The 27,699-nt window shown below is 40.9% G+C and overlaps 1 protein-coding gene across 1 annotated transcript; it reads right to left on the bottom strand.

Annotated features, from left to right (window-relative positions):
- Nucleotides 1-9,506: 9,506 nt before the first annotated feature.
- Nucleotides 9,507-25,897, bottom strand: alg6 (ALG6 alpha-1,3-glucosyltransferase). Its single transcript, XM_076088333.1, has 14 exons — nt 25,717-25,897; nt 25,369-25,453; nt 24,905-24,994; nt 24,604-24,692; nt 23,835-23,917; nt 23,216-23,280; nt 22,366-22,551; nt 21,150-21,285; nt 17,865-17,950; nt 16,441-16,525; nt 16,092-16,162; nt 14,614-14,682; nt 12,704-12,896; nt 9,507-10,725 (listed from the first exon to the last, which is right to left on the bottom strand). Exons 1-14 carry the CDS (start codon nt 25,796-25,798, stop codon nt 10,528-10,530), a joined length of 1,518 nt encoding a protein of 505 aa, XP_075944448.1. The 5' UTR covers nt 25,799-25,897; the 3' UTR covers nt 9,507-10,527.
- Between the last annotated feature and the right edge of the window lie 1,802 nt (nt 25,898-27,699).

Consider the following 27,699-nt stretch of genomic DNA (forward strand, 5'->3'; position numbering starts at 1 on the left):
GCATTTTATTGAACCAGATTCGCGTTCGCAGAGACATTCACCAGACACCGTTGCTACCTTGCCGTCTGTTGCTAGGTAAACAAAAACTCCTCAGTGTTCACCAAAAACGCCACGGAGGAAACAACGCTAATTCTTCCCGTTCCTGCCAAAAAAAATGCAATGCCGTATTAGACTATTTGAGTTCATTAAATAAATACACACAGTCTTTAGATTATATATAAGGATTTATTTTTTGACTCAGACAGTTTGTTTCGTTGTTTTAGTCGTCTTTGCATTACTGCGACATGCGGAACTATATACCGGAGCATGTATGTTTTACTCGTACTGTTTTAATGTAGCAAAGGCGCTAGATTCATACATTTGTGACAAACAAACTTCTGCTAAAACAACCAATCTGTTAATCTACTGTCGTATAAATTGTATCGTAACCAATAAAACTTTCTGCGTGGCATCAATAGACGCTTCCCTGACTTACGTCACAGTATATAATAATCAATACACAGTATTAACTTTGACGTTTTAAGTTAGTTTGTGTGACTTCAATAACGCTGTTATACTTAACGGCGCCTGAAAAGTGTGTTTTTACATATTAGTGTCTGTTGTGGCCTCATCCTTTTGTTTTTAATCTCTCGTGGCTGCAATAGTTCCATAAAATTAGAATTACTGTATTTTCCTGTTATTGATGTCGTCAAAGTGGTAAACGCAGTGAGCCTCATATTTATTATCATGACAATATGTAAGAGAAACACAATGGGCCTAGAAAGGGCATTTTGCTGCATGATGTTGATTGTTGTTGCTGCAGGTTCACAAACAGCATTCCTTTACTTTGGTATTGTGATTTTATTTATTTATTTATTTGTGTGAGCTAATTTCTGTGTCACTGGAATACTACTAAAGTACAGTGAAGATTCAGATATAAATAACCAAGAATGGCTTAGGTTTGTGTGAAATAACACAATTCCTTGACACCTAACACTATTTTTTTAAACAGAGTGAGAAGAGCAATGCACATGAACAATGCCCATCATGTAAGTAAACTATCGGTCCTTAAACCAAGTGCGCTTAAGCTGCTTGAACCAAATTTGTGATATGTAATATTGGGCTATGTAAATACATTTGATGTGACCACTGGCAATGTAATCAATTTGTAGCTAACACACTGCTTTCTCATTTCTGTGTGAAATAGTATTTAGTTTAAAGGGAAACCTTTAGGCTTCCTTTGTTTAAAAGGTTAGTTGCCGTGCATGTTTCAATCAAATTGTGTCTTCTCTCTATCGCAAAATACATGTATCTGCATGAAACTAAACACCTTCGACTGAAACTGCAAGCTCTCAAGCAGGTGTGTTGTCAATGTCATTGCAGGTCCCTACAGACATACCAGTGTACCATGTAACAAAGGATGTCCCAAACCTGCAAAGGCATCAGCTCCGCATAGAAGCAGGACAAATATATTCAGGCCATGTTCATATCAGTGCAAACTTGTGCCAAGAACAGTACTGATATATTGGTCATTGTCAGGGCTATGTCTCATGTCTAAATAGTCTATTCAGATTGCTTAAAATGAACACCTGCATATCTTAACGGACTGCACACACACTCAAGCATGCTACACATCTCAAACTCTAAACGTGGCTCTATGTGCTTGAATTTAACAGCCAGAAACAGTATAATGTAACTGTGAGGCAGGCAGTTGCTGAAAAAATTAGTTTGTTTAGATTATAGAGCTGGGGTTGTTGTCCTTCCTGAAAAGGAATAAATAATGATACTGTCCCAATCTAAGTCCACCAAGCAGCAGCAACTTGTATTCCTGCCAATGTACTGTAGATTGGGTTATTAAGGATGTGGTGCTTCATCAATGGGCAACACCAAAGTCACAACAAAGGAAGACGAGGTCCCACAGACAGAGTTGGAAAAGTGAGTACTCAAGTTACAGCTTTCGTAGTTCCCATATGTTCCAACATTATTTCATCAGAGTTATATTGTAGGCTGCAATAACATCTTTTTACCACTAACTGTCAATACACTGAGATACAAAGTAGAGCATAGGGTTAAAGGGTTACAGAGAACTCCTTTTTACGAGTTGCTATATTTCAATTGACACACTTTCCTGATGGTCATAGTGACATATCAGAATTTAATGACAGGAGACACGGAATGACGGAGATCCATCACGGGCCAAATTATCAGTGATTTACATAGCACTAAAAATAGTTGTATAAGAGTCACTTAACACAAGAACCATTTCCTTAGTGAAGGCAGACAGTTGGTGTCTGGTCCATCCATCAAGACAAGCATTAGTTTTTAATTTTATAGTGCTGTCACTAATAAGTTACATGAGCTCGATTTACAGTACATTCATAACACTCACTTGGTTATGTCATATTAGGGTAATTTGGGGGAAAAGCAGTGTTGTAAGTTATTGTACATTTTGAAATAAGTTTAATTGTATTTGGAGATGAAAAGTGGAACCCCTAACAGCCAGAATAAAAACAGGCATACTTCCACACCAATGCAATACAAGAATACAATAAAGCACAACAAAAATGGAGATACATAATTAAATGAATTAAGAAGAGATTTTTTAAAAATGACTGATTTATAACAGGGTCTTTTAGATGAACGATGCTTTAGTTATAGACAATTGTTCAGATCATTACCACTATGAAATCAAAATAGCCCAAATTCAGGATGGACATGAAATGTTTTTTATTGTATTGTAAGTCCTGGGTTGCATCTTGTGGTTTTCAATCTCTCCTTGAGGCTTATTCAGGGTCCAACCAATGTATGTGTGGTCTTTCCAGAGATATGTTTTAGTTTCTAATATTACAGCCAATTATTTATTGAATAGATCACACTGTCAGAATTATAATACAAAGCATTAAAAGAATAGAAAGAGTCATTGTGCCTTTGTAACGACACTCTCTTTTGCTTTAACCAGATTGTACTCCCTGCGATCCAAACTGGAGCAGTCAGTGGACGCATTCATCAAGGCCAGGGAAGAGCTGGAGGAAATATTCATGAGTAAGACTTTTTCTTTGGTCTTAAATCTTTACAATAGGCGGAAATGTCCCCGTCTCCATCATATCTTCAGATTGAGAGATGATGGCTTTTATTACATACTGAATATTCACTTCTGACACGGCTTTCCCTTTCAGAATACAGCTGTGTTTTTAATTTAATTTGTTCATTCATTTCCCACCATCTCCTGTGTGATGCTCGGGGGGGGGGGGGGGCAATTTTTTTAATTAGTCAGCAGATGGCAGCAGTGAACAAGGACGTTTCTTCACTGGATCGTCTGACTTAAAGACAGAGACACAGAGAGCTGAGTGAGTACAATGTTGAATATGACTGCACTTTCCACTCACTCAACTGGATGTAAAGATGCATGAAACTACTTATGATTTATGTTCCGTTAAACACAAATTTTGCGTGAGGCTCTCTATTTCTTCCCACTTTTAAAATGTTTGTGTCGTTTCAGCACCCAGAGTAGAGTCATCTTTGGAAGAAGACAAAACACCCCGAGCATCACAGTCAAGGTAATAAACCAGTAAACACAGTGTTAGAGTAAACAATCTTTTATTAATATATCGATGCGCTATTACGCTCCTACATCATCAAGGTAAACACGCCTACTTCACATTACTGGGATTTTATCACACTGAGAGGCTTTACGGCCACGTGCTAAGCAGAGCTGAGAGTTGATCAATATCACAAGATTTACTAAAGATTAAAGGTGACACACGTGTTTGATAAAATTGATGCAACATTTCTACACTTATGACTACAAAGGTCAAATACATTTTCATTTGTTCGACAACTTGAATGGTTTAAAGGTTTGAGAGCTTTTTTTTATCCCACTGAAGTTCTGTGCAGTATAAAAGGCCTGTGTCCCTACGTTTGCTTGTATCAAGACGTGTTTTCATTCACATTATTTTTCAATGACATCCTTTAAAAATGGATTGTGACCTTATCTCTAGGTCTTTAAAGAGCTGTGTGAAAATATTTTGGTCCCAGTTGTTCGGTTGATTTCAAGATGAGCAGAGAAACAAATGTAGTCACAAGGCCGTTTCATTCCCAAGGACATCCCCGCCCGCTAAACCCTCACTATTTGATTTGCTTCCTCCTGCATCTTCTTCGCTATTTAACATGAACGGCATCAATGAATGCTTGTTTGTTGTACAGACAATCGTGTGCTTGCGACCTTTGCAGAAAAACAACATTTTGTTATGGTTACACAAACAAGCCAATGAGTGGATTTCCTACGGATAGAATTAATTTGATTATTTTAGGCACATATTATGCCTGCAGCAGAGCAATTCTTGTGATCCAATCATACAATGGTGACTTGTGGAAAATGAATAGAGGGTATTGTCAGGAGGCGAGCTTGTTTTCCGATAAGGTTGTCAGAAATTATTTTAATTAGTTCCAGTGAGGGAGGAGAACATACATGATGCATTGTGGATCCGCACCCCGGGAATGTCACATTTTTTGTCACATGGTGGATCCGTGAAATTTATCACTTTTGCATCAGTCTCCTTCCAACAACAGACTTCACAATGTCAGGGCGGATAGATGTGGGAGAGAATTGGCCCTCTATGTGCATTGAGACACACATTTGAAGTAAACAAACTGTTATTAAAAAGCTGCTGAAGAGTTCTGGCCTATATCCTCTGGGAGGCGTGAAATCCAGACAGATGATGTTGATGGTATCTTGAAGCATGATCCTGCTCTAGTGTAAAGTGTTTGTTTAGATTCACTGCTACGGCCTTTGGGCTTTGGGTCCATGTGCTGAATACAAGGGAGGGATGTGTAGGAGGCTCTTTGGAAAGGGCTTCATGAGGACAGAGGAATATTATGCGCAGGTTGTTCTCTTATCTTGACATCGATAGGATCCATATGCTTGCATGCATTTTGTGTTGGAGCACAATTCTATCTATCACCCTGAAGTCTTTACAGAGCTACATTGAAGCGTGTTTTAGAGACTGCAATATGATTTTCAATTGACCTGAGCCATGCTGGTATTGGCATAGGTCACGGTATTTAAAAAGATGTAGAGACTGCACTGGTTTGCCGCACCTGTTTGTCTCCCTTCAAATTAAGACCACAATTAAAATCTCTATTATATATATATTGTTTTCATGACTAATTGTCTTATTTTTTACTCTGGGACATCTGGATTGATGAGGCAAACATGCAGACATTAGTGGCACCTGACAATGGCAGATATGCAGGCTATTCACAATTGTATAACGGTGAATGATGATGACAAGGCAACATCTGTCTAAAGCTTGCTAACAGGCTACTGGTCACACCAGACCACATGAGGCTGTAGCAGTAAAGCCCCTGTGTGTAGTGTGTGTAGTGTGTGTGTGTGTGTGTGTTTCATCACACAGAGTTACCCTAAACACTGCACATTTTGGATGCTTTTATATTGTCTGAACTTAGTAGTGGTACAAATAAATGTTCCATGGCAGCCAGGAAGAGCCCTTTCTGCATGTTCAGACTCCGTATGCCCCCCCCCCCCCAGCACCTCCACCCTGCTGAGGCAGCTGAGTAAATCCTCGAGGACATTTAAACCTTGAAGGTCAATCCTCCAATCCTGCCTCCCTTTCTATATGTCTTCTTCCCCCGCCACTCCCCCCTTTTCCTGCCTTGTCATCCCCTTTTCCGTCTGACGCTGTGATACAGTAGTTTAAACTAGCCTTCTTCTTCTTCTTCCCTCAGAGTGAGAGCGCAGCGTTAAGAAGCGCTTACGACCGTCCTTTAAGGTTAACAAAAGTTTCAGTAAGCATTCTAAAGAAGTCACTCTTGGTGAGCAATCAGGCTCGGGGCGAGCATAAATCCTCCGGGTATCGTCGCGGCATTACCAATACCCGCAGCGCCTGTATGTGCTGATGACTACAAAATTGAAAAAGAAAGGCCCTAATAATTCTGAGGCAAGTTTCCCTCAGCAGTGGGTATTGATTATTTGTGTGTGGTGAGAGATTTGGAAAATTCAATTAAAGGAGTTGTGCAAAGGATTCATAAATTCAGCCCCTCCGACCCGTATCGAGACATGGTTATGTTCTGAATCAATGCTGCACTTCACAATATATTTTCTTAGGAACATAAAAATAAATAACATTTAAACAGTTCTGCTTACTGCAGAAACAAATTTTATTTTCTCCGGAGCTTTTTAGCAACAGCCAAGTCCTGACTTGTGCACATCTTCGGGGTGCTAACATATTTTTATTGCAGTTTTCCCATAAGAAAATCCAATATAATATGAATTTTGATATGACAAAATGAGGAGAAAGGGGACGGCTCAGCAGTGTAAAAATTGATCAGGCCACGTTGGGGAAGATTTGTATGTCGGCAGTAATGGGCTGTATTAAAAAGAAGATTCCTTAAGAAGTCATAAAAGTGATGGGGCTGTGTCGCAGGTTGTGGGCCACCGGCCCAGACTCTGGCACATCAATCCTAGCAGGCCTCACGGACAGATGCCACCTACCCACCGGGAGTTTTATGCTTTCTGATTGAACACACGGTTACAATTAAAGGGGGGAGTTGTATATTAGACGGTTTTGGTCCAAGTGAAGCCGCTGGCCTTCGATCGACAACGTGGGTTGCGGAGTATGCAATCTTTCCAGGCATGATTTCTGATTTAGTGAGTGTCATTGCATTTCATCTTAGGGTGCAAAAAAATATACTTCCATGTTTCTTTGAAATATTAACATAGCAAGCAAATAATCTGTTTCTTTCATAACCAAATATAGCCGAGGGTTGAATGAAAACACCGATTAGCATTATCATAGGATAAGATTTTGAGATTGTCATTGACTTTACGTTAACTCCCTATTTGTCAAGACAAGAATTGTGAAGATGGGTAGCTCCTCCGAGTTTCTGAAGTCCATTATGGGCTGAGTTAAAAAAAAAGAAATATAATTTAGAAAAATTTGAAATTCATTACAAATTGTAGTTTAAAGACTGACAGAAATCAATTTCCACACATCTTGGTATATGGAAAAATATGCCTCCTGTTTACTCTCATCTTCATGAATATTCAGTCTCGACAGTGACTGGTGTGTGTGTGTGTGTGTGTGTGTGTGTGTGTGTGTGTAATATCAGGTGCCAGTGGGGTTACAATCATGTTTTCCTCTCCCATATTCCCCAGGTTTTTGTTAGCGAGGCATTTCGTCTGTTGACAGCTAATGGAATTGCTCTTCACCTCTTGTGCGTATGATCCCGCGGAGATAAGGCAGGAAAATGAATGTGGAATCTGCGCTGTCAGTTGTGAGGCTGAGATGTCTTGGAAGCCGTCATTCATCTGCGAGACAAGTGTCTGAAACGGTGGGAGCGAATCCTCTGGCATGTTAGACCCCCGTCTCCCCACCGGAGCCTCAGCATGGCAGCTGACAAATGTTGATTCTACATTAACCACAATGCTGCAACGCTGTGCAAATAATGTTCTTTCAGATGGCAACCCTCATCCCCTTCATGGCTAAAACTATGCAATCCTTCCCACCTGTGCAGTTTAGCACCTTTGAAAAGTAAAGGTAAGGGGGGGGGGGGGCAAACTGTCTTGCACAAGACAGTAGTCTCTTTATTTGGCAGTGCCTGGGAAGGCCGAGGCCTCTCACTGCCCGTGTCGACCTAAGCAACAGCTGGTGTTCACAGCAACATTTCCTATTTCTGCCCAAGGTGGATCGTGTAACTCTCACTTTATCACCCTTAGAGGCCACGTGAAGGACAAAGCCAGCACGCTCGTAAACAAAACTAATGTTTTGATACTGGCCCCTACGGAGATTGATAGTTAGATCCGTGCTGCTTGCCTCCACCGATGCATCACAAAGAACCTCTTACCGATACGGTTTCCTCTATAGGTTGAGATCTGTTTGCTCATCTTCTTACTTCTCGTCATGTGTAGTAGTAATCTGGGGTCCCTTAGGGAGATTTTCTACATTTCCCGTCAGCACAGAGTTTTAGCTGTGAGGGTACAGTCACTACTCCCTGTGCCTGAGGCTTGTCTCAGCGTTAGACGAACAGAAACATGGTGACATGCATCCTCCTCAGGCAGAGACGAGGTGGTGACGGGAGACTTGCTTTCACCGTGACTTGACAATGAAAAAGATGAACTGGATATTTTATCAGGCTGAAATTGCTGAATGAGACACTTTTATACATGAGTTTCCAATCTGTCTCATAACAGTTACAACAGAGCAGTGTAAACGCAGCCGGACAAGGCAGCTTGCTTCGATAAGTGTTGTATTTTGTAGCTTTAATGATAGTTCGGTGGCTGGGAGTGTACCGTCACATACTGCAGCGTATTACCTTTGAGTATCTGGTTTATACATGGGTCTTTAAGAAGGTTATGTACAGTATTTGTCAATACTAATAAAAAATAATTTCCATTAGCGATTAATCTTTCAGTATTTTTCAATTTCAGAAAAATAAGCGATACAAGTTTCCAAAATGATGACTTCAAATTGCCATTTCTGTCCAACCGACAGACAATTCCCAAACATATTAACATTTCAATGACATGAATTCACAAAGAGGCAGAAAACCATCACATTTGAGAAGTTTTTTACTTCATAATGAACTGAAATTGATTATTCAAATTGTTGTTGATATCTGCAGCTTTTGATCGTATCAAATGATCTTCCTCGGCGGACGAGTTGCCCAGTTGTCATTTTGTTTAAGTCGATTACTAATCGTTGAAGCACTATTTAATCTGAAAAAGGTAGACCAGAAGTTATTGTTTTGAATGTATTGATTTCATTTACACCAGATGTATTCGTCATTTCCCTGTATTATACTACTAACTTACTACTAATAGTATTGATTTTTATTTCCCCTTTTCCCCATTTCAGAGGTTGGAGGTAAATTCCCATTTTCAGCACATCTTTCTAAATGAAATGGCATGACTTTATATAACCACATGTAATATAAGGGCAGGCCAACGCCTTTGCACCACCTCTAATTGGCCCCTTGTGTTCATGTCCTATTGTAGTAACAGTTAACTCAGATCTTGGGCTCCTATTTGTCCCCGTGTCTCATTATTGGCTACCGGCCTGGAGCCTCAGATGCACAGGCAACCCTCACTGACCTGATAACATTTATAGTTGTAATGGATTTTTTTATGCCCGTCATTAACTCGCTCAGAGATTGGAGAAAGAAATTGCTTGTACCTTTTTTTTCTGTGGTATTTCAACTTTATAGCATTATGTTCAGATATGTCACCTTCCATCATCTCTTTTTAAGGCCTGTCCTGTCGCTGGTTTTGTTTTAAATGAACAGGTCTTTTGTGCAGGGCCCTTGTAGTATCTAGGACTTGTAATGAATATTTAATGATGTTGAGTAAAAGCTTTGAAAGATATAATTTCTGTCCAATTATTGGCTCTGTCTCTGCCAGACTGTTAGGGGTGATTTAGCGGACTACTTGGTAAATGTAGACAGTTTATATGAAGCTGCTCAAAATTAAATCATTTTAACAATGTGGCAATAAAACTCGTGTTCACTTTAAAGTCATTGAGGATTTTTATTTATTTTCACAAAAACGAGGTTTGTACAAAAGAACTTCAATGCTGGATTAAAAAATATACACAGTAGAAAACCGTAAAAAAACAAAGTTCTCGTGAATTATGATCAACAGTTAACGCTAGACCTGGGACCAGTCCCATCCGGTATGCGTTTTAATCACGCAACACAAAGAGTAGGAACTGAGGGTGGACAAAATAACAGGAACACCCTACAATATCATTAAGTCTAGCACCACCACAATCTATGGCTTTAAAAGTTACCACAAAATGTAATCAACACCCCTCCCCGTGGTCTTAACCATAACGAAACCTTTCAACAGGTGTTCTTATTAGTGTGGCCGCCCCCTGTAGCTTTAGCATACAGACACAGAGCCATCTATGTGAAGGCTGCACACTGCTTGTCTATTTGTGATTGTTTGATTAGCCAGCAATAAGGTTTGAAGAGTTAAGTTTCATTGATCCAAGCAAAAATTCCGATTCAGATATGGTAAAAGAGGGGACGGATTTCCTGAATTTATTTGGTCCATACTGGAGAAATATCTCCATCCGTTCGTTGTTTTATGTCATCGGAGTTGACATTTTGTACTCCAGTGATTTTTCGGGCCACAATATCCCTTTAAGAAGCATTTATGTAGGGCTGTATCTAATGATTATTTTCCTTAACGATTAATCTGCAGATTATCTTCTTGGCTAAACATTTGGTCAATAATCATTTGGTCAGTAAAAATGTCAATTTTTATTTCAGGGAGCAAAGAAATCTTGTTTTGAGCAACAGCCTAAAACCAAAGATGTTCAATTTACTATAATGCAGGAAGAGCAAACAGATCAATCTCAGTTTGACTTAAATTATTGATTATCAAAATTGTTGCCAATTAATATCCTTTTGATTATTTGCATTGGGGACACGATGGCACGAGTGAAAGCCTTTATGCACATTAACAGCAGACGTAACCCGCGGTGTAACACTGGCTTCCCTAAAAATGTGCAGTGCATATCACTGACTCCATCAGTTGTTCTTCTTCTGGCTCTTTCTGCTAGGTGGCTCGCTGAACTGGACAATATTGAAATATATAAATGTTCCCAAGAAGTGCGCGAAAGCAGTAGAAGACACCAACACAGGAAACAAGTCGGGTAGATGTGGTGGAGGAGCCAGAGCGACAGTCACGACGCTCAGAACAGCCATGGCCGCGACGCTGATGTAGAACTGTAACACAGACGGGCGGAGTGGTTATCAAGCGATTCAACTGAGCACAGGGACACGAGAGCAGATAGTACGAGTTCATAATGAAACACTAAAAGACTTCACAAACCCGGACTGATGGGAAATAGCTGGTCAGGTGCTGCTTTAGAAAGACTAAACATTAGCTTGACAAAAAGCTGTCGACTTATGTGTATGATTTTTAAAGATGTGGAGGTGCAGGGAGGGTCTAATAACAGTTGTATTATGTCAAGCAAAGGATCCAGCATTCTTTAAGTTTGACCTTTTCTAGGGACTATCATTCAGGATATCTCAGCCTCTTGCAGAGATTCCCCTTTAACGTAGACAACTCTTTGCAGAATCGCTTATATTGTGATGACTGAATTAATATTCCAAACCAGAAACTGTTCCTCGTAAAAAACAATGAAAGGACCGGTCACCTTAGGCCAAGAACAAACTATTAGCTTTCCCCTCAATTTTAAGTGGAACTATAATGACGGAGCTCTCAAATGACATTGCCTATTTATCCCTGGATGACTTACATCAAATTGGCCATTTGAGAGTTGCTATAAAGTATCACACCGCCGAATAGCAGATTTGAATTAAGGCCTACAAAACTACTTTTTTGCCTTTTTACAGAGTTGCAAAGAGAACTGCCGGTGAGCTCATTCACGTGTCTATTTGGGCTTTATGAGATAAGTCGGCGAGTCAGATGCAGGAAACGCCTCGGGCCCACACCCGCCCTGCCACCCTAAACCCATGAAACCTTATCGCCGACATCGGGGCTCGCTATTTACGCTGCTTGTGTAAATAAATATATCTAGGCAAACCTGTGTTAATGACACGCGCTATAAAAAGACACCTTCTCTTAATCTCTGACACCCTACCGGGGCCCCTGTCGCTAAGGGGCTGGCGGTGCAGCCACTTCAGACGCTGTGGAAACTTAAATAAGTGATAAATAATTCTTCGCCTGGCAGCGGCTTTCATCCCCGGACAGCTTACACAACTTACAGCGGCACATGATATTTATTTATACAGTTGGGTATATCTCCTCACACGATTGCAATTTAGGTCTTGTGCCTCTTTCAAAGTACAGGCCACCTGGGATCTTAAACTCAGCCCCCGTCTTATTACAAATGCATCAGCTGTGCATCCTCCTTCACCCACGTACAAGAGCAGAGAGGAACTATTAACTGAACCAAGCAGCAATATCTACACTTTGTTCACTAAGCCCGGGCCAGAAGCAAAACCATGCTTTAAACTGAAAGCCCATGTGTGTGTAGGTTAGAAGATTTGTGATTCTGGCGACTCCTAGTGGTAATGTCAAGAAAGAGACTGTGGTAGAGGGAAACTAATGCCAGCTGACCTACTAACAATGAGATTAATGGGCTGAAGACATAGATTACACCATTGTTTTACTGGGATTGTCTCTAAAAACAAAACCTCATGGCATTAGAATAATTTGAAAAAAGCTGTAATCAAAAAGATATTCTGTGCACAGTGGCTTTAAAATGACTCCTATGTGCTGCTTACATTGTTGGAAAAGATGAAGACCTACAATACTGCCTCCCCTATCTGTGTTAATAGGTATTAAGTAATCTGCATGACCTTTATTTTATTGGCAGCCAATTAGAGCTGCAACCACAATGGCATAAATTACTGCCGACTGTACTAATCTTTGGGATTGCAGACCGCCGCAACCTCTGCAGCTTGACCTACAAAATGTACCTGATATATACCACAAAATCACATGAGCGCTTAGTTAATATTGCTCCCCCGAGAGGACAATATTGTTTTGACTTTAACATGACTGGGGACACAGTCTTTGGTGAAAATTGTGCTTTTTTTTGGGTCTATGAGTCGGATACAGGAAGCAGTTAAGCAACATGCTTAACTGCTTCCAAAATGACTATATACAGATGTCTTTGAATCAGTGCTGCTCGCAGTGTTAATCGTCGTACCAGGGCTCGGACCACACACTGACCTTCCATCTTACAATCCGGGCCAGGTCCAGTCTGGGCAGGCAGAAAAGCAGCTTGCGGTAGGCTCCCAGTCTCAACTCATCCTCTGAACAGTGCTCCAGTGGAGACAGGAGATAGATGCTGAAGAAGAGGAAGGCCAGCGAGGTCACAGCATAGGGCACCAGCAGACCGTCCTTCAGAAACAGAGGCAGCATGCTGCACAGAGGGACAAGGACAACAGTGCATCTAATGTTTAGAATTAGGCCTTTTTGCAGATGTCAATGTCAGACCAATGTTTAATGACTCTGAACTGAGTAAGCAGGGAATGTGTAGCTGGAGCTGTGATATACACACACGCAACAGATGATGTAAATATATTTAATTTATATATGTCCAGCAGTACGTTCTTATGTTTAGTATCATGTTTGCTGACCAGCACAAGCAGTCCGTCCCCTGAGGAGAGACGGCTCTGACATTCATGCCAAGCTTATCTTGGTTTAGCAGAGGGGCACGGACAAGAACAACAGTTGACTCTTAGTAAATCGCACATCACCCCAGCTTGTAAAAACCCATCCACTCACAAAGAAACCACTCATTCGGATTTTTACTCCAATAAAAAAAATAAAAAAATAAATAAATCCATTCAGCAGATAAATGTTTAACAATTTGGAAATACATACTTTGTCAATTTAAAACAGACTGGCTGCATTCTGTCCCCTTAAAATTGCTATGGTTGAGCATCCATTCAGCCAATTGGGCGAACAAAAGATGTATTTCTTTAAGTGGAGTCTGTAGAGGACGCAGATAATGTGAAAGTCCGAGTCAGACTGTACTGAGAAGCAGCTACAGAGGGACCTCCTGTCCCTACACAACACACACTTAGACAGCAGGCATGCAGACTATGCCGTGTAATCCCCAGATATCCTTATACTAAACCACACGCACGACAATTAGTGCTGCCGGAAGAATTTAACAGCTGGTGAAAGTTAGACAGCGTTTGTAGCACTACTTCTCTTTTCCATTCATGGTCCTCAGCTCAGCCCACATCCAAGATCCTTTTATCTTTTGAGTGTCTCATTTAAAAGTTGACAGTGGTGAGAAATGAAGAGGGGTGCCGCATTCAAGCGCTGCAGTTATGTGGTACGCGCCAACTTAGCTCCCACGTCATCACACAGGTCAGTATTTTTCTGAAAGCGAGACTTTAGAACTTTTGAGGACAATGACCACTGTGGTCCCAAGTGACAGGTAAAGTATGGAATAAGGGTAAATGATATAAACTCGATGTGATAGCAGCACAAGTAGAACATATCCATAGAATCAGTGAACTGACTCAGTAATGTCCGCAATATGTAGCCTAATTTTCCCAACATTAGACATTAAACGCATCTGGTCACACCAGACCAAGTGAGGCTTAACCTCTGATAACTTTAGGGTTGTAAATCGAAAATTGTGCAATTTCTTCTTTCCAGATACATATCTGTGTGCTTTAACGATAACATTTGAGGTCTGCCTTCTACAGTACTTTTGATTTGCTTTAATCTTTCTGCATTTTTTTGTCTTCACTAATAGCAAAAGATAACTGAAATAATTCAACAAAGGTTAGTGCAAAGTTACTGATGGTTGCATGGGCCATTATTAAAGGAATAGTTTAACATTTTGGGAAAAAGCTTATTGGCGTCTGATCGTTGATCAGGAAGTCAGTGTCCAAGCATACACTTTAGATTTTGGACAGATTAAACATTGGGATATCATTAATTAATAACTAATCGTTATTGGCAGATTTTGTGGTTTCCCGCTTCTTCCAGTCTTAATGCTAAGCTAACTTATGAGCATGGATCCCGACCCCCAAAAATAATTTAGCTTATGCACTGAAAAGCAACAGTAAAGACCCAGCCTGTAACCATCTTCTACCTGTGTTTAGTTACAGTCTCACCTGAATGTAGAAGCCTGCAGGAACCAAATAACCATCAGGGGGAGGTCACTCAGCAGGAGGCAGACAGGCCTTGAAAACATCAAAGTTGGACATACTCACTGTTAAACACACTCTGCAGTAAGCACCATTGAATAACGATTGGCATTAAGACAGGGAGTGAGGTCATGTTGGGTCGCAGCTGGATGTGAACTGATATCATGCGTGTATAATATTAAAGCAACGCCCACATCAATCAATTATTGACAGTCAAGTGTTTTTTATCATCTTACATCCTTATATGCTTTTTACTGCAACTGCCACGGCATGTATACATACAAATCCAAGTATTTAAATTCACCAATGAAGACGTGAAAATGTTTTTCCAAGAAGCTAAAATGATGACTTCACGGCACGTTCGGTTTAGTGAAGGCCTGTTAGGTGAACCTGGTTGCCTGCATCGCTGCTAGCCAGCGCTAGCTGTACACAGCTCCGAGGGGGGAACTTTCCACTGGTCCCCGAGCCCATAATTACAGCCAGTGCTCTTTGGCGATCCCGTTACAGCCCAATAATTGATCCTGCGCAAACAATGCCAAAGAGCTGCCGCCTGCCATTCTTTCCTAATCCCTGGACATGCATTACTGATTGATTCAGGCGGACAGGTGGGAGATATAACTCAATAGTTAATAAAGCAACAATCTACCCTAATCTAGATTAATAGATGAGCCCAGATCTAGGAACCATTCCCCCGCTGTCAGATCTTTGCCAGGCTTCACTTTGTACCGACACCGCTTATATATATATATATATATATATATATATATATATATATATATATATATATATATATATATATATATATATATATATATATATATATATATATATATATAAAGCGGTGTCGGTACAAAGTGAAGCCTATATATATAAAAGCCTATATATATGAAGCCTATATATATATATATATATATGAAGCCTATATATATGAAGCCTATATATATATATATATATATATATATATATATATATATATATATGGAGGTGAATGGTAATGAATCACATTTTAGGCTTCATTTCATGCTGACATTTGCAAGTCCTGCATTTAGTCATATCGTGACAATGGAAGCTGGCAGGGCTACCTGTGTGTCTGTGTGGCACAGAGTATGATGACGGAGGTGAATAAGCCGTCAGTTAGCAAGTCTGTACTTAAATAGATTGTTCCTCTGCAGAGAGGGGAGCACAGCAGGAGGATGATGTCACTTTCACAGAGCGCGCACATATTCAACTCATTAACAATCTGCAGGACATAAACTGTGATCTGAAGTGGGGGAACGGGCAAATGGCTCCTTTGTGAGCAGCAATTAAATCTATACTGGTGAATATTTGAGGTATCGCTACAAGACATAAGACGTGACATTGATGTTTGGTACCATCACTGTTGTCGCATGTCGAGAACGCAACACGTGAGAAGAAAAACCGAGAAGTGTTACCTCTGTACTTACAAGGCAACCAAGAGGATGGACTTCTCGTGGACTTGATAGGAGAAGAGGAAAAACGCCAGAGATGAGTTTGCCTAAAAGTGAGAACAACTACTGTTGAACAATTATACTGGATAACATACTTTTTAATAAAGGCAGGGAAGGCAATGTATGATTGGACGCATCAAAAATGTTCACATTGTACTTATTTTATATTATTTTAGACACTACGGTGAAATGCAGAAAGTTCTCAGATTAAAATGATTAAATTACACATATTTGGAGGTTAAAAGAACAGGCCTACTTTCTCTGTAAGGGGAGGCTCCGTACTTTCAGCTCGTTATTGTTTTGACATCAGTTCGATGCTACTAACCAAGGCCAGTTTAAACTGCCAGAAGGTGGGCTTCGTCAAAAGTCTGAGGCAGGATGGTAGGACTGCCAGGAGAGTGCAGGCCAAGCTGAAAAACAACGCAAACAAGAATTAAGATGATCTCACATCAGCATACTCAAATGCATAAAAATCCTCAGTGAGAGATGAAGATACTGCAGCAGGAAAACAAATGATTATACAGCAGAAGACAGGTCAAGTATCAAATCAAAGATAGAGTCAATATGAAAACGTGCATTTGCCAATTAATCCAGGCGTAAACATACTGAACACCTTTCTGTTGAGGTGACGTAATGTGAAAACTGATGGTGATGAACGGAAACGCAGTCCACTTACCGTTTTGCCAGAATGACAAAACATAACATTCCTTTTCAGTCAGTGGTACTAGATAATCTGATTTTGATGCAACAGGCAAAACAAAAGGTCAAACCAAAATCTAACTGTGGATCCATCTTGCTGTGTTTTGTTTTTGTTTTCAGACACCGCCTGCTCCGAAAACTAAGACCTCCGCTATGTGGGAAATGACCAAATACTGGCCCCTTCTTAGGGTTACAGGCCTTAGTTTAACCCTTCAATTGTCACCTGCTGGGGGTGGAGGCACCGGAAGAGAGTGACTATGTGTCAGTGTGAATGTGAATGTGCTGAGAGGTGGAGCAGCGAGTTAGTTCATGGCGTGAGGGCAACAATGTGTACAATTTGTACTACGACAGACAGATGGACAGAGATAATGATCCATAGATAGCAGTACGGCACCAGTAAGTGGGTATGACAGCGAGTGTGTTATGTGTGTGTTATTATGTGTGTGTGCATTATGTTTAGGGCAGGGTTTTGCGGTCCGGAAGGACGTGGATCACTTTTCACAGCTGATTCATTCTATGTACACAGTATGCCCACACCAGAGCATTTAGCCAATCCGCTGCCCGTGCCAAAAAGACAAGAGTGTTTTTCATTTGTTTGAAATGCGCTACAGTCAAAGAAGTCCAACTTGATCCCCGGACTTAGCAGTCTAGCAGAAACGTGTCCATGCTGCGAACATAGGACTCCTAAATTTAGCGTGCCGGGTTATTTAAGCAGGCTCCACCATGACACAACTGTTTTCTCATCATGAGCGGACAGGCTCTCAGCTTTTAGGCAAAATAACTTATCCGAACACTTCATGGGAGGCTCTGAGGGGTAGTGGGCAGAGAAAATCTAGTTGACTGTCATGAGTGTCAGTGTTTACAACGTCGTCTCCCCTGATAGCAGGATTCATTTTGCTCTCACCCACTTTAGTTTTGTTAAGGGATGATTTCATTTGCACCCAGCTGGATCACGGTTTTCATTCCCTTGAGCGACCACTGCTTTCCCAGAAAATGAAAGGAGCAAAAATAAGAGGCAGGGAAGGAATAGACACAAAACAGAGGGATTACCTGAGGTAGATCTGGGAGTCATTGGACAGAACGGATCTGATCTTTATCAGGATGTTCAAGCTGCACCACGTGTTGGCCACCTTATCCTACACACACACACACGCGCACACACACACACACACACACACACACACACACACACACACACACACACACACACACACACACACACACACACACACACACACACACACACACACACACACACACACACACACACACACTTGGTTAAATAAGAAATGATGTCAAAACATTTTTTAAATTCAACACCTCTTGATGCCTGTGTACAAAAAAAATACTCTGCGTTCCATTTGAAGAGAAAACACATAAGTGGCATTGCTGGAAATAATTATTTCCCATTGAAAGTGCAATAAAAAACATTCCCCGGAGCATTCCAGAGGGACATTTGTACGTAACCCTCCCTCATAAATTTACTCCCCTGTCAGACAGAGCACGGGACTTATTTGCAAACTTGGGGACCCAAGGTCAAGTGTCAAACCAGAGTAGTTTCTGCATAACCAGCAGACAGGAACCAACCACAGAGCACTACCGGGAAATACTATACATGTCAATATGTTCGACAATCCTCTATGTCATTTCATTTATTACATTTTCTTTTAAAACCATTTGACTACAGTAATTTGCTGAAAACAAAGGCTGCAACTAACAATTTTAACTATCAAAAAATGTGCCAATTATTCCCAGAGTGATGTCTTTAAATGACTTGTTTTGTCTGACCAACAGTCCAAACCTACAGATTCAACTTACAAAGATGTACAAAGAAAAGCAGAACATCATCACATTTGGGAAGCTGAATACAGAGATGATATGGCTTTTTCTGCTCGACTATATCGTTTGTAAATCAGATCTGAATAATATGGAAGACATGTTGCAGCCTTCTTGTGGTTTATAAGAGATGAGGAGGGCGTTGCTGTGAGATTCAGTTGATTTAAGTGCTTCAGCAGTTGTGCAGGGATCAGATGATATGGAGGCCCAGGTGCACCATGATATCACACGTCACAGAGACGGCGTGCGTAGATCAGCTTTATGATTCCACTGTGAATGGTTTGAGTGCAAGGCCCTGTCTAGGAGAAACTATTTCTGGCCTCCGCCCTCCTCCTCTGTGTGCTACAGCTGCTCACAGCACAGCTGTGTGGATCTTAAGGCCGCCTGGTCAGCAGCACTGGGCCGTCCAGCGTTGTGTTGTCTCAGCCCCATCGCTGTCTCTTTCCTCTTTGCCTCCCTGCTCCAAATAACCGCCGCGGGAATGTTCCTGAACGCCGCCTGAGGGCAACACATGAACGGTGGGGGGAGCAGTGCGGCTCCTTCACCTATAAGCTAGCCTGGAATTTCACAGGGAGAAGCATTTGGTGCCGTTTTTTGTGAGCAGGCAGCAACGTGAGACGCCAGAATGCAGCTCAGTGGGTAAACTTACAACTGCTCCCACCCTGAAGCAGCCACAGCCAGCAGTCAGCAGCCCACCTCTTCCCCACCTCACCCCTTGTCCAAAGCTTCTGCTTACGTGCACAATTTCACAATTAGTCCTGGACGACTCGACCCGGCAGCCTCTCGTGCTGTCGTCACAGGGGAGTATAGTGTCTCTCACACCCTGTGTATTATGTTTGCATCATTTCGTTGAACAAATACTGCCACAGCGCATGCTGCCATCTGCTCCCCTGGTAGAATTTTCAATTACTTCTCACATCCGTGACACCTTGCGGTGGGTGCCACCTCGGGGACCGGGGACAAGAGGAGGGATACGGGCTTTCAGAAATGAGAGCTGCAAACTTTGGCCTCTGAGCTGTCAGTCACACATGCAAGCACAGAAATACACACCGTTACTTTACCACCGCTCCTGCCATGAAAGCTCTTAACACGGCCAGCTGAAGTCTTTCCCTGTTCACAATCGCTTTCTTTTTTAAATTAATATCATATTCCCTTTCTCTAAGAGGCAACGACTGACTGACCACAGCATACGTGTGCATGCTATGAAACAGTCTATCATACTTATATGCTTTCCAAAGATAAAGTCGGCATCGGGCAACAGTTGTCGGACGTGCTCCGATACGCCATTAAATGTAGCGTTTGCCCCACTCTTCACTGTCCATAAGGCTAGAACATGGCTCTGCTATGAAGTGCTGAAAACAGCCAGGCCATAAATTATTTAGATTTATCTATATCCTCCTACTGTACTGTACGTCCCGAACCCCCCAACACCTCCCAGAGATAGAGTGAAACTGATCTCCTGACCTTTCACCATTTTATTCCTCTGTTTTCTTTGATCCTGCCGGGTATCCATTTCCCACCGGCTAAGCAGTGCCGGGTGGAGGGAGTTCACCGCGCTGAGAGTAAGGGGAGCAGTGTGTACGGCACGAGGAGTGCCACACTGGTTGTGTTTGACTTTCATTCACTGGTCAAAGCCCTGTGCTGTAAACTGTTCAAATTGAAAAAAGCTATAACTTCTTAGAGAAATGTCACTTCCTAGAAAACACATCCCAGACATCCCATAATATCAAACAGCCTTTCTCTCTTTAACAGGATTATAATTTAGAATGATCACTGTGTTACGTCTTGAAACAACATCACCTTTCAACAGAAATGATATTGATTTAAAGCCCGTAGATACCACCTCACAGGCATTTAATTCACACTGTTACTTAAGCAATATACTGATATTAAAAAAGAGCCAATTAATCACAAACTGATTGATTGAAAGCTCCAAAATTGTGAGACACGGTCATATCAGGAGACCAGTGCTCAAAGTAAGCTCTAAAGGACTGTGTGAAATGATTGGGAATGAAAAGGAGGGGGGGGGGCTAAATCTGTAGCACTGGTCATTTTGTCTTTAAAAAAAAACATGTAATAGCCTAAACCCAATACCTCAAAATAATATATTTATGGAAAACATAACCAAATAATTCCAATACAGCCATTTACAAATAAAAGAGTTGATAAACAAACCGTTATTACAGCCACAGAGTGAGTGAAAATAAAAGACCCTCATCTCCTCTCCAGGGGAAAAAACAAAACAAAACCCTTGACCCTCCTCCCCCTCTAATTATTTATGTGTCGCGTTGTACTGATCTATCAGGAGATATTACCTTCTTCCTCTTGTTTCTTTAAATGACACATGGGGATTGTGAGTAGCTATTCTTATATGCTTGCATGACAAATAGTACAAATGTTTTTTTGTTTTTTTTACAAGACTAAGAGTCTCAAAGAAAAGATCGAGCTTCTCAGATGTGGTTCTCAGGCCGACCTTTCATTCCAGACACTCTACTGTACCTCAAACAGGCCGCGAGCCACGGGAAAGATCCTCCTGACCACCTGCATGGCGTGACCGGGGTCAGACAGGAAGGGCAGCCAGCAGAGGGCAAAGGTCACCAACACTGCCGAAGCAATTCTCACCAACAGGAAGAGCCTACATGAAGAGGGTCACAAAGTGCAGGAGGTACAGATATGCCATCTATAATGGAGAAATACGTCAATGTCATTTCTAAAAAAAAAAAATACAAACATTGACATAAGTCATTAAGTTTATCTTCGTAAACTTAAAAAACAATGTCTACATTTCTGTCTGCAAGTCCTAAATTTGGGACTTGACCCTCGTGCCGAGGAATGCAGTGAAAGCCACGCATCAGCTGAAAGTCTCCCGTGTGGGTCAGGCTATCTCGTCAGCTGTAACTGTGAAGCTGCTGGTTAAGTTGCACACGCAGCATAGCTGAGGAGTTTGGGCATGGCGGGAGCGTCATCTGGACATATCTCTCCCCGGCCCTTCTAATCCCGCTCTCCATTTGCTACTAAATGCCCTTGGTACATTGTTACTAGATAAACAAGACACTGGACACACTGGTAACAGCATCCAATCTGATTACCTCAGTCATTCTGCGGCTCTCCTGAGGACACGGCTCGCTTATCGGCGGACATTACGTATCTGCTTTGAGCACTCACCTCACACCGACAAAACAAGATAACGAAACAATGACTGAATAATAATTATGAATAATTATGCCTTCTCAGACACAAAATAAATCCATATAATAATTCTCGATTCTAGCGGTTGCTTTATTGAGACGTAAGTTGTGATCTGAACTAATTCAGTATATTATACATTGACGTTTGACTGTATCCGACTTTCTCTTCTTTCAAGAAGGCAGTAGATGAAAATGACAAATCCATTTTGCTGCACTCCTCCTTGTTTCTTTCCTGGCAGTTCTCACATGATTCATTCTTTGGTCTCACTTTATTGTCAGTGAGCTGTGGCTTGAACAGCGACTCTCTGACTTCTGCAGTTACAAGCGCGCATGGAAAGATTGAGGAGCAGCTTATATAATCTAAAAAGAAAAAGACATGCTGATTTCATGATAACAATCCCAATCAAGAGGGTGAGAAACCAGTTAGCAGAGAGACAACAAAAAAAGCTAAAAGTCAAAGAGACGTGGTTGAAACATCAACTTCAAGTGATAGCAGTGAATGATAAAACACAAACAAACAGACTCACCCTCGCCCCATCAGGCCCAGTTTGACACTCTTCCCCAGCAGGTAGCAGAAGAAGGGCAGAGCGTGGTACAGCTCCATCTGTTTGTAGTTGAGAGCCAGACAAAAGGCCACGGAGCCCAACGCATCCCAGCCCAGACCCAGACCCAGAGCCCCCCACAGGGCAAAGCCCAGACTCACTCCATTGTACCCGATTGGGTTAAGGTCAGTGTTGTGGTAGGAAGGAAACAGCTCAGTGTACAGCAGCTGATCCAGGGTCAGTTCAGTTGCTCAGTTTACTCATCAACTCTTTTATTGTTGTGTGTAGTTGTGTCTTTTTCTAACTGTTTTATAACTCGGTCATGATAAGAGAGAATGACAGGACACTGCAGACATGAAATATAATACCTGTACCCCATGTCAGCTCATGTTTCTATAAAAGGGTGATTCTATGAAGAAAAACGGCACATTTAATATCTTATAATATAAGATATAATATGGATATTATATAATATAAGTTGTAAGCAATCTTGTCTAATGTAGCTGTGGGGCAAAATGTCCAAATAGTAGCTTCATAATGCCATTCAGAAGACACTCATTTAGTGGTACACATCTAAAATAATACAATTTCAGTCCTTAAAAAAACGTATTACATTGTCAATCAATACATAAAAAGCTACAAAACTGAGAAAATATATTATATGAATTATTAACTTGATATACTACTACTACTACTATTGGATTGGGACTTTAAAGCCAAGCTTTGCAACTTTGAAGGTCAGTATTTCACAGGAAGTCATCAAAGCAAATAACAATAATGATATCTCATATTACAGTGAATAAACGGTATTAATGAACCTGTACATAAAGGATACTGGAAATGTCCGTAGTCAATGAGAATTAGGCCGGGGTAAAGAAGGAAGCAGAACACAGTGGACACCTGGAGAAAAAGAGCATTTAGCTGTTAGAAGGTAAACATAACTACAGTCCAGTTAAAACTATACGATGATGCATTAAATGTTATGTTTCACAAGTTTGAGTCATCTGGTAACATGTGCAGACTTTATTGCGTGACAAATCAAAATAAAGTAAGCTGTTTTCTTTATTCAAAGTGCCTGTCCCACTGTGCACTCAACATAAGGCAATGCATGCTGGGATAGACTGTTCTAGTGCTGCCTGTTTACAGACTAAGCTGGTCTGTTGTAGCTACCAATCTTGTAATAACTGTTTGATAATTTAAGACACAATCAAAATATGACAAAGATCCCTCTTAATTGATTGAACTGTAAATGTATTCATACATTCATAACTTCCTGGAAAATGTAACGGCATCATATTTTATTGCAATAATGACTTTATAATTCCTCAATTTGGATGAGCAGCACTGTAATCCGTTTTAATAAGGGTGGGCTCCCCACACTAAGAGGAAAATGTGGCTCATTTGGGTCTTTAGCTGAAAAAACAATTAGATGTCATGTTAGGCAAGTGTGTTACCTTCTTTTTAAAGGATCCATCAGTCAGATATAAACAGTATAAAACCACAGCAGGGATGAATATCATCAAATCTGCCACCAGGACTGAAAGAGAACAAAGAACCATATTATATTATAAGTAACAGGGTTCCAACACATTTTCTATTTCACAATCCAAACCTTTCTGTTGATTTTTTCAGACCATATTTGACATCAGTGCTTTTGCACTTGCCTATGGCTTACAGTTGCCGCCTTCTCTCGTGTTGAAGGTGTTGGACGAGTTTACATAAAGTTTGCATCTGTCTTTCTTCTCACATTTAGAATCCTTCGCCAGCCAGTCTTTATATTTGGGATCGTCAAACCAGCCCTCAAAAAACTTGCCTTTACCCAATGTACTTGGGGTCGAGCTGTTTTGCAGAATGTGCCGTACAGGTGTAGAGGCAGCTCTGTGGAGGAGTGTGCGTTCTGGCCTTGCTTTTCTAAGTCATCAAGCACACTCTGGCCCGTGCTTTCTCACACGGCGGTGGACATTTTGGCTGCACTGGCTGCCCGCTCCAAACGCCATGAAAGGCACTCTGCTTTTGTGATGAATTTTTTGTCTTTTATTCCGTTAAGAATATGGGGCTATAATGTGTACACACAAATCATTTTCCATATTCTCTTTTATTTTTTCTAAACTCATCCAGACCTGGAAATGACTAAAAATCTAATTCCATCCCCTTCCATGCTGCATAGGAACCCTGGAGTAAGTAAATGAGTCTTTAGGTTGAGGTAGATCATGGTGACTGTACCTGTAGCTCTCATGAATAACTTGTGCGTTGGACTTTCATAACCTCTGGATTTGTGAAGCTCCACCCATTCAGGGTTTATCCACTTGGCTCTGCAGGAATATATAGGTATAGTATAACAATTAGTATAGAAATTATAGCATCCTAAAAAATAAAGCCTAAAATGACATGCAAGCTTTTGTATAGACAGTAGAATAGAATACAGAAGTAGAAACTAACATCATATGGAAACTCTTTTTACATGAATGCACTGCAGCAGAGATGTCCTTTATTACACATTCTCTAAATAATAAAAATGACTTACACGTAGGCACAGATCAGACTGTGGTAGGCAGTCAGAGGCGGGTAGTCAAGACCCCAGTAGTTCAAGTCATTCTCAGTAGTGTTGAAGTACCTGAATGAGTATAAAAACATGTTTATTTATATCTGAAACTGTGGAAGTGTCAGATAAATAGGATGGATGGACAATAGAGGATGCAGCCATTGATGTAAGGTTATCGATCCCTTTAATGTTTTTATGGTGCATGGTGCACACTTTACTGTTATATACATGCAGTTTCAACTTTAATTTTGTTACTTTTTTTGGGTGTTCTTTTGGGATATTTTCGTTATCCCACAGCAATTTACATGAGTGTGTTTTGAGGCCCATCATTACAATTATTTCCAGTCACTGTCAAAGCCCAAAAAGAGCTCATACTCTTTCCAGGTGGCCGAACGAGCTCGGCTTTCTCAAACTTGCTCCCCCGAGTAAACAAACTTCAGACTGACCATTCCTGGAGAGGGAGGTTGTAGGTCACTTCTTGCCAGTGCCTTTGAGCTTCATAGTCGCCAAACATGGGAGCTTTCCCCGCCCCTGGAGAGAAATCATTCAGTGTGATGAATGGGAAACTACACTAATGATTGACAGCGCTTAACCACATGCACACACATACACGCACAAACACGACAGACTGGCCAGCCATGTAGATGACCGCTAACAGCAAAACAACTTTCTGTCAATATTCTATGACAAATTAAATGAGCTACACTGAAATAAACAGCGGTGTGGCAAAGAAGACTGTTGTGACTTCTCTGAGTGGTGCAGGATGTTAACGTTAAACTCCACACTCTTCCTACCTGAATATGAATTTAAGGAAACGCCCCATCTCACAACAACGCCGAGCAACACACAAATTGACACGAGACTCCACGTTTGCATGACTTCGACCGGTAAAATTAGCTTAAAGGGGAGAAATAAAAGCTTAAAAGTCGTTTGCTTTTGGAAGCTATATACATGTCCTGGTACGTCATCCGTCAAGGATTCGTTGCGCGTTTTCATTGGGCACTGCCCGATGACGCGACAAGCCAGAGACATGAGGCATTCAGTAACATCTAGAGAAAGACGGTATTTTTCTTAAATCAAGGCATCGCAGCATAGCGTAGGCTGGAACCTTTAATCAAACGACTTGTTACCTTAGCTATAGAGGATCGTTTAAGTAGTATCTGGTAATCTAAAATTTAAGGTTACATCACTTGTGACTTTAATCGTTTTTTGTTCATAGTTACTACTTTGATTTGAAAGTTTCAAAATTCCCAGCCTCATGAATGCAACATTGGTTGAGACGAGATTCATGACAAATTGATGGATATTGTGCATTATTAAAAGTCTATTTGTCCACTAATATCTCAATAACTTACAGCTGAGGTTGAATTCAGGGGTCGGAACTTGAAGAACTGTTTTTCATGAAGCAGTAAATGAGAATGTCCAATAATATAATAACAAACTATGCTAATGATATAATACAGGCGGTGGAACTAAATGTATAACTTATTAAATGACGACTGAAATTCCCCTCTTTTCCAAACACTGCTAGTAAATTCCTCAATTATTATACCAGGGTCATACGATTGGCCCAATTCTGGATGTCAATTTGATATAGGCCCAACAACAACCTACATCCTACAATATCCCTAAAGGCACAATTTTATCATTTTTTGAGACATCTCTAAAATATGAATATAAGTTACTAACTGTAAACATATATTTCAGATACCAGATTTAGAAGCGCCCAATTAAATCCTTGTTTTGACTCAATGTAGGCGTCTATTTTAAACATTATAGCATCATACCATGACCTGGCAGTATCCACTGTATGGAGCAGTAGAGGATCAGCTGTCTCATGTTTGGTGTAACCTCCTGTATACAGATGTGTGTATGGTTATACAATGCAAGCCTCCCCTTGCCCTCCCTTCACAATGTAAATCTCAGCCCAGAGGCATATTCTCCTCTGTGACCTTTACTTCTGTTGACTCCACCGTCTTTGCTCCCAAGGTGTTGGAATTTGTTGGGTGAGACATGTTTCTTGTGGTTCCGGCATCAATTATGCATAAATAATAATAACCTCGGACAACTGCTGATTTGCAATGACACTTTCATTACAACGGCAGCAGCCTATAACTCACTGGTACCCATTAGTTATTAATGCCTGGCCACGCCAGCTTTACTTTGTCATTTATTGCTTCATCTCTATGCCTTTTTAAATATTCAGTAACTGCTGTACCTACATTTACTGTCTGTGGTCTCCGCCCAGAAGAAGGCTATAGCTTGTGGTGGAAGATGACCTAGTTATTATGGAGGCCTGGGCCTTGCTTGCCAATGTCATTGTCGTCTATCATATAAACAGTCAAGTTTGCTAAACTTCTGCTATTTTGTCACTTGTTAACATGAGACCAAATAAAGACCCATAATTCAAAACTTAATCCTCATGGTATCATCAGTGAATTGTTTGGTAAATCCTGCAGTACTATAAAATGCATTAACAGGTATTTCACATCTGTCTGAGGTTTTGTGTCAAAGCAGCATGATTGTGATACTTATAAGCATGACAGTGGAACTATAAAACCAAATGAGTGTGAAAGTTCATTCTTAACTAAAGTAAAAAAAAAAACTCCTCATCCATGTTGACTTATAAGTTAATATTGAAATGGATATTAAAACATCTGTATTTCCATGACGACTGGGCAAATTCCATCTGTTGATAAAAATCCTGATATGATCAGGACAGAACTTGTGGCCATTACATTGGTTATTGAGACACTAGAGTCACTCTGACGCGTCAC

Source organism: Anarhichas minor, unplaced genomic scaffold, assembly GCF_050575085.1.
Source record: "Anarhichas minor isolate MPS153535 unplaced genomic scaffold, ASM5057508v1 ptg000010l, whole genome shotgun sequence".
Taxonomy (NCBI): Eukaryota; Metazoa; Chordata; class Actinopteri; order Perciformes; family Anarhichadidae; genus Anarhichas; species Anarhichas minor.

Coding starts and splice junctions, on each gene's coding strand:
- alg6 (XM_076088333.1), bottom strand. CDS start 25,798: ATGCAAACGTGGAGTCTCGTGTCAATTTGTGTGTTGCTCGGCGTTGTT. Junction 24,693..24,904: donor AGTCTGATCTGTGCCTACGT/GTAAGTCATTTT, acceptor ATATTCCTGCAG/AGCCAAGTGGATAAACCCTG. Junction 14,683..16,091: donor TCCATCCTCTTGGTTGCCTT/GTAAGTACAGAG, acceptor GATGTTTTCAAG/GCCTGTCTGCCTCCTGCTGA.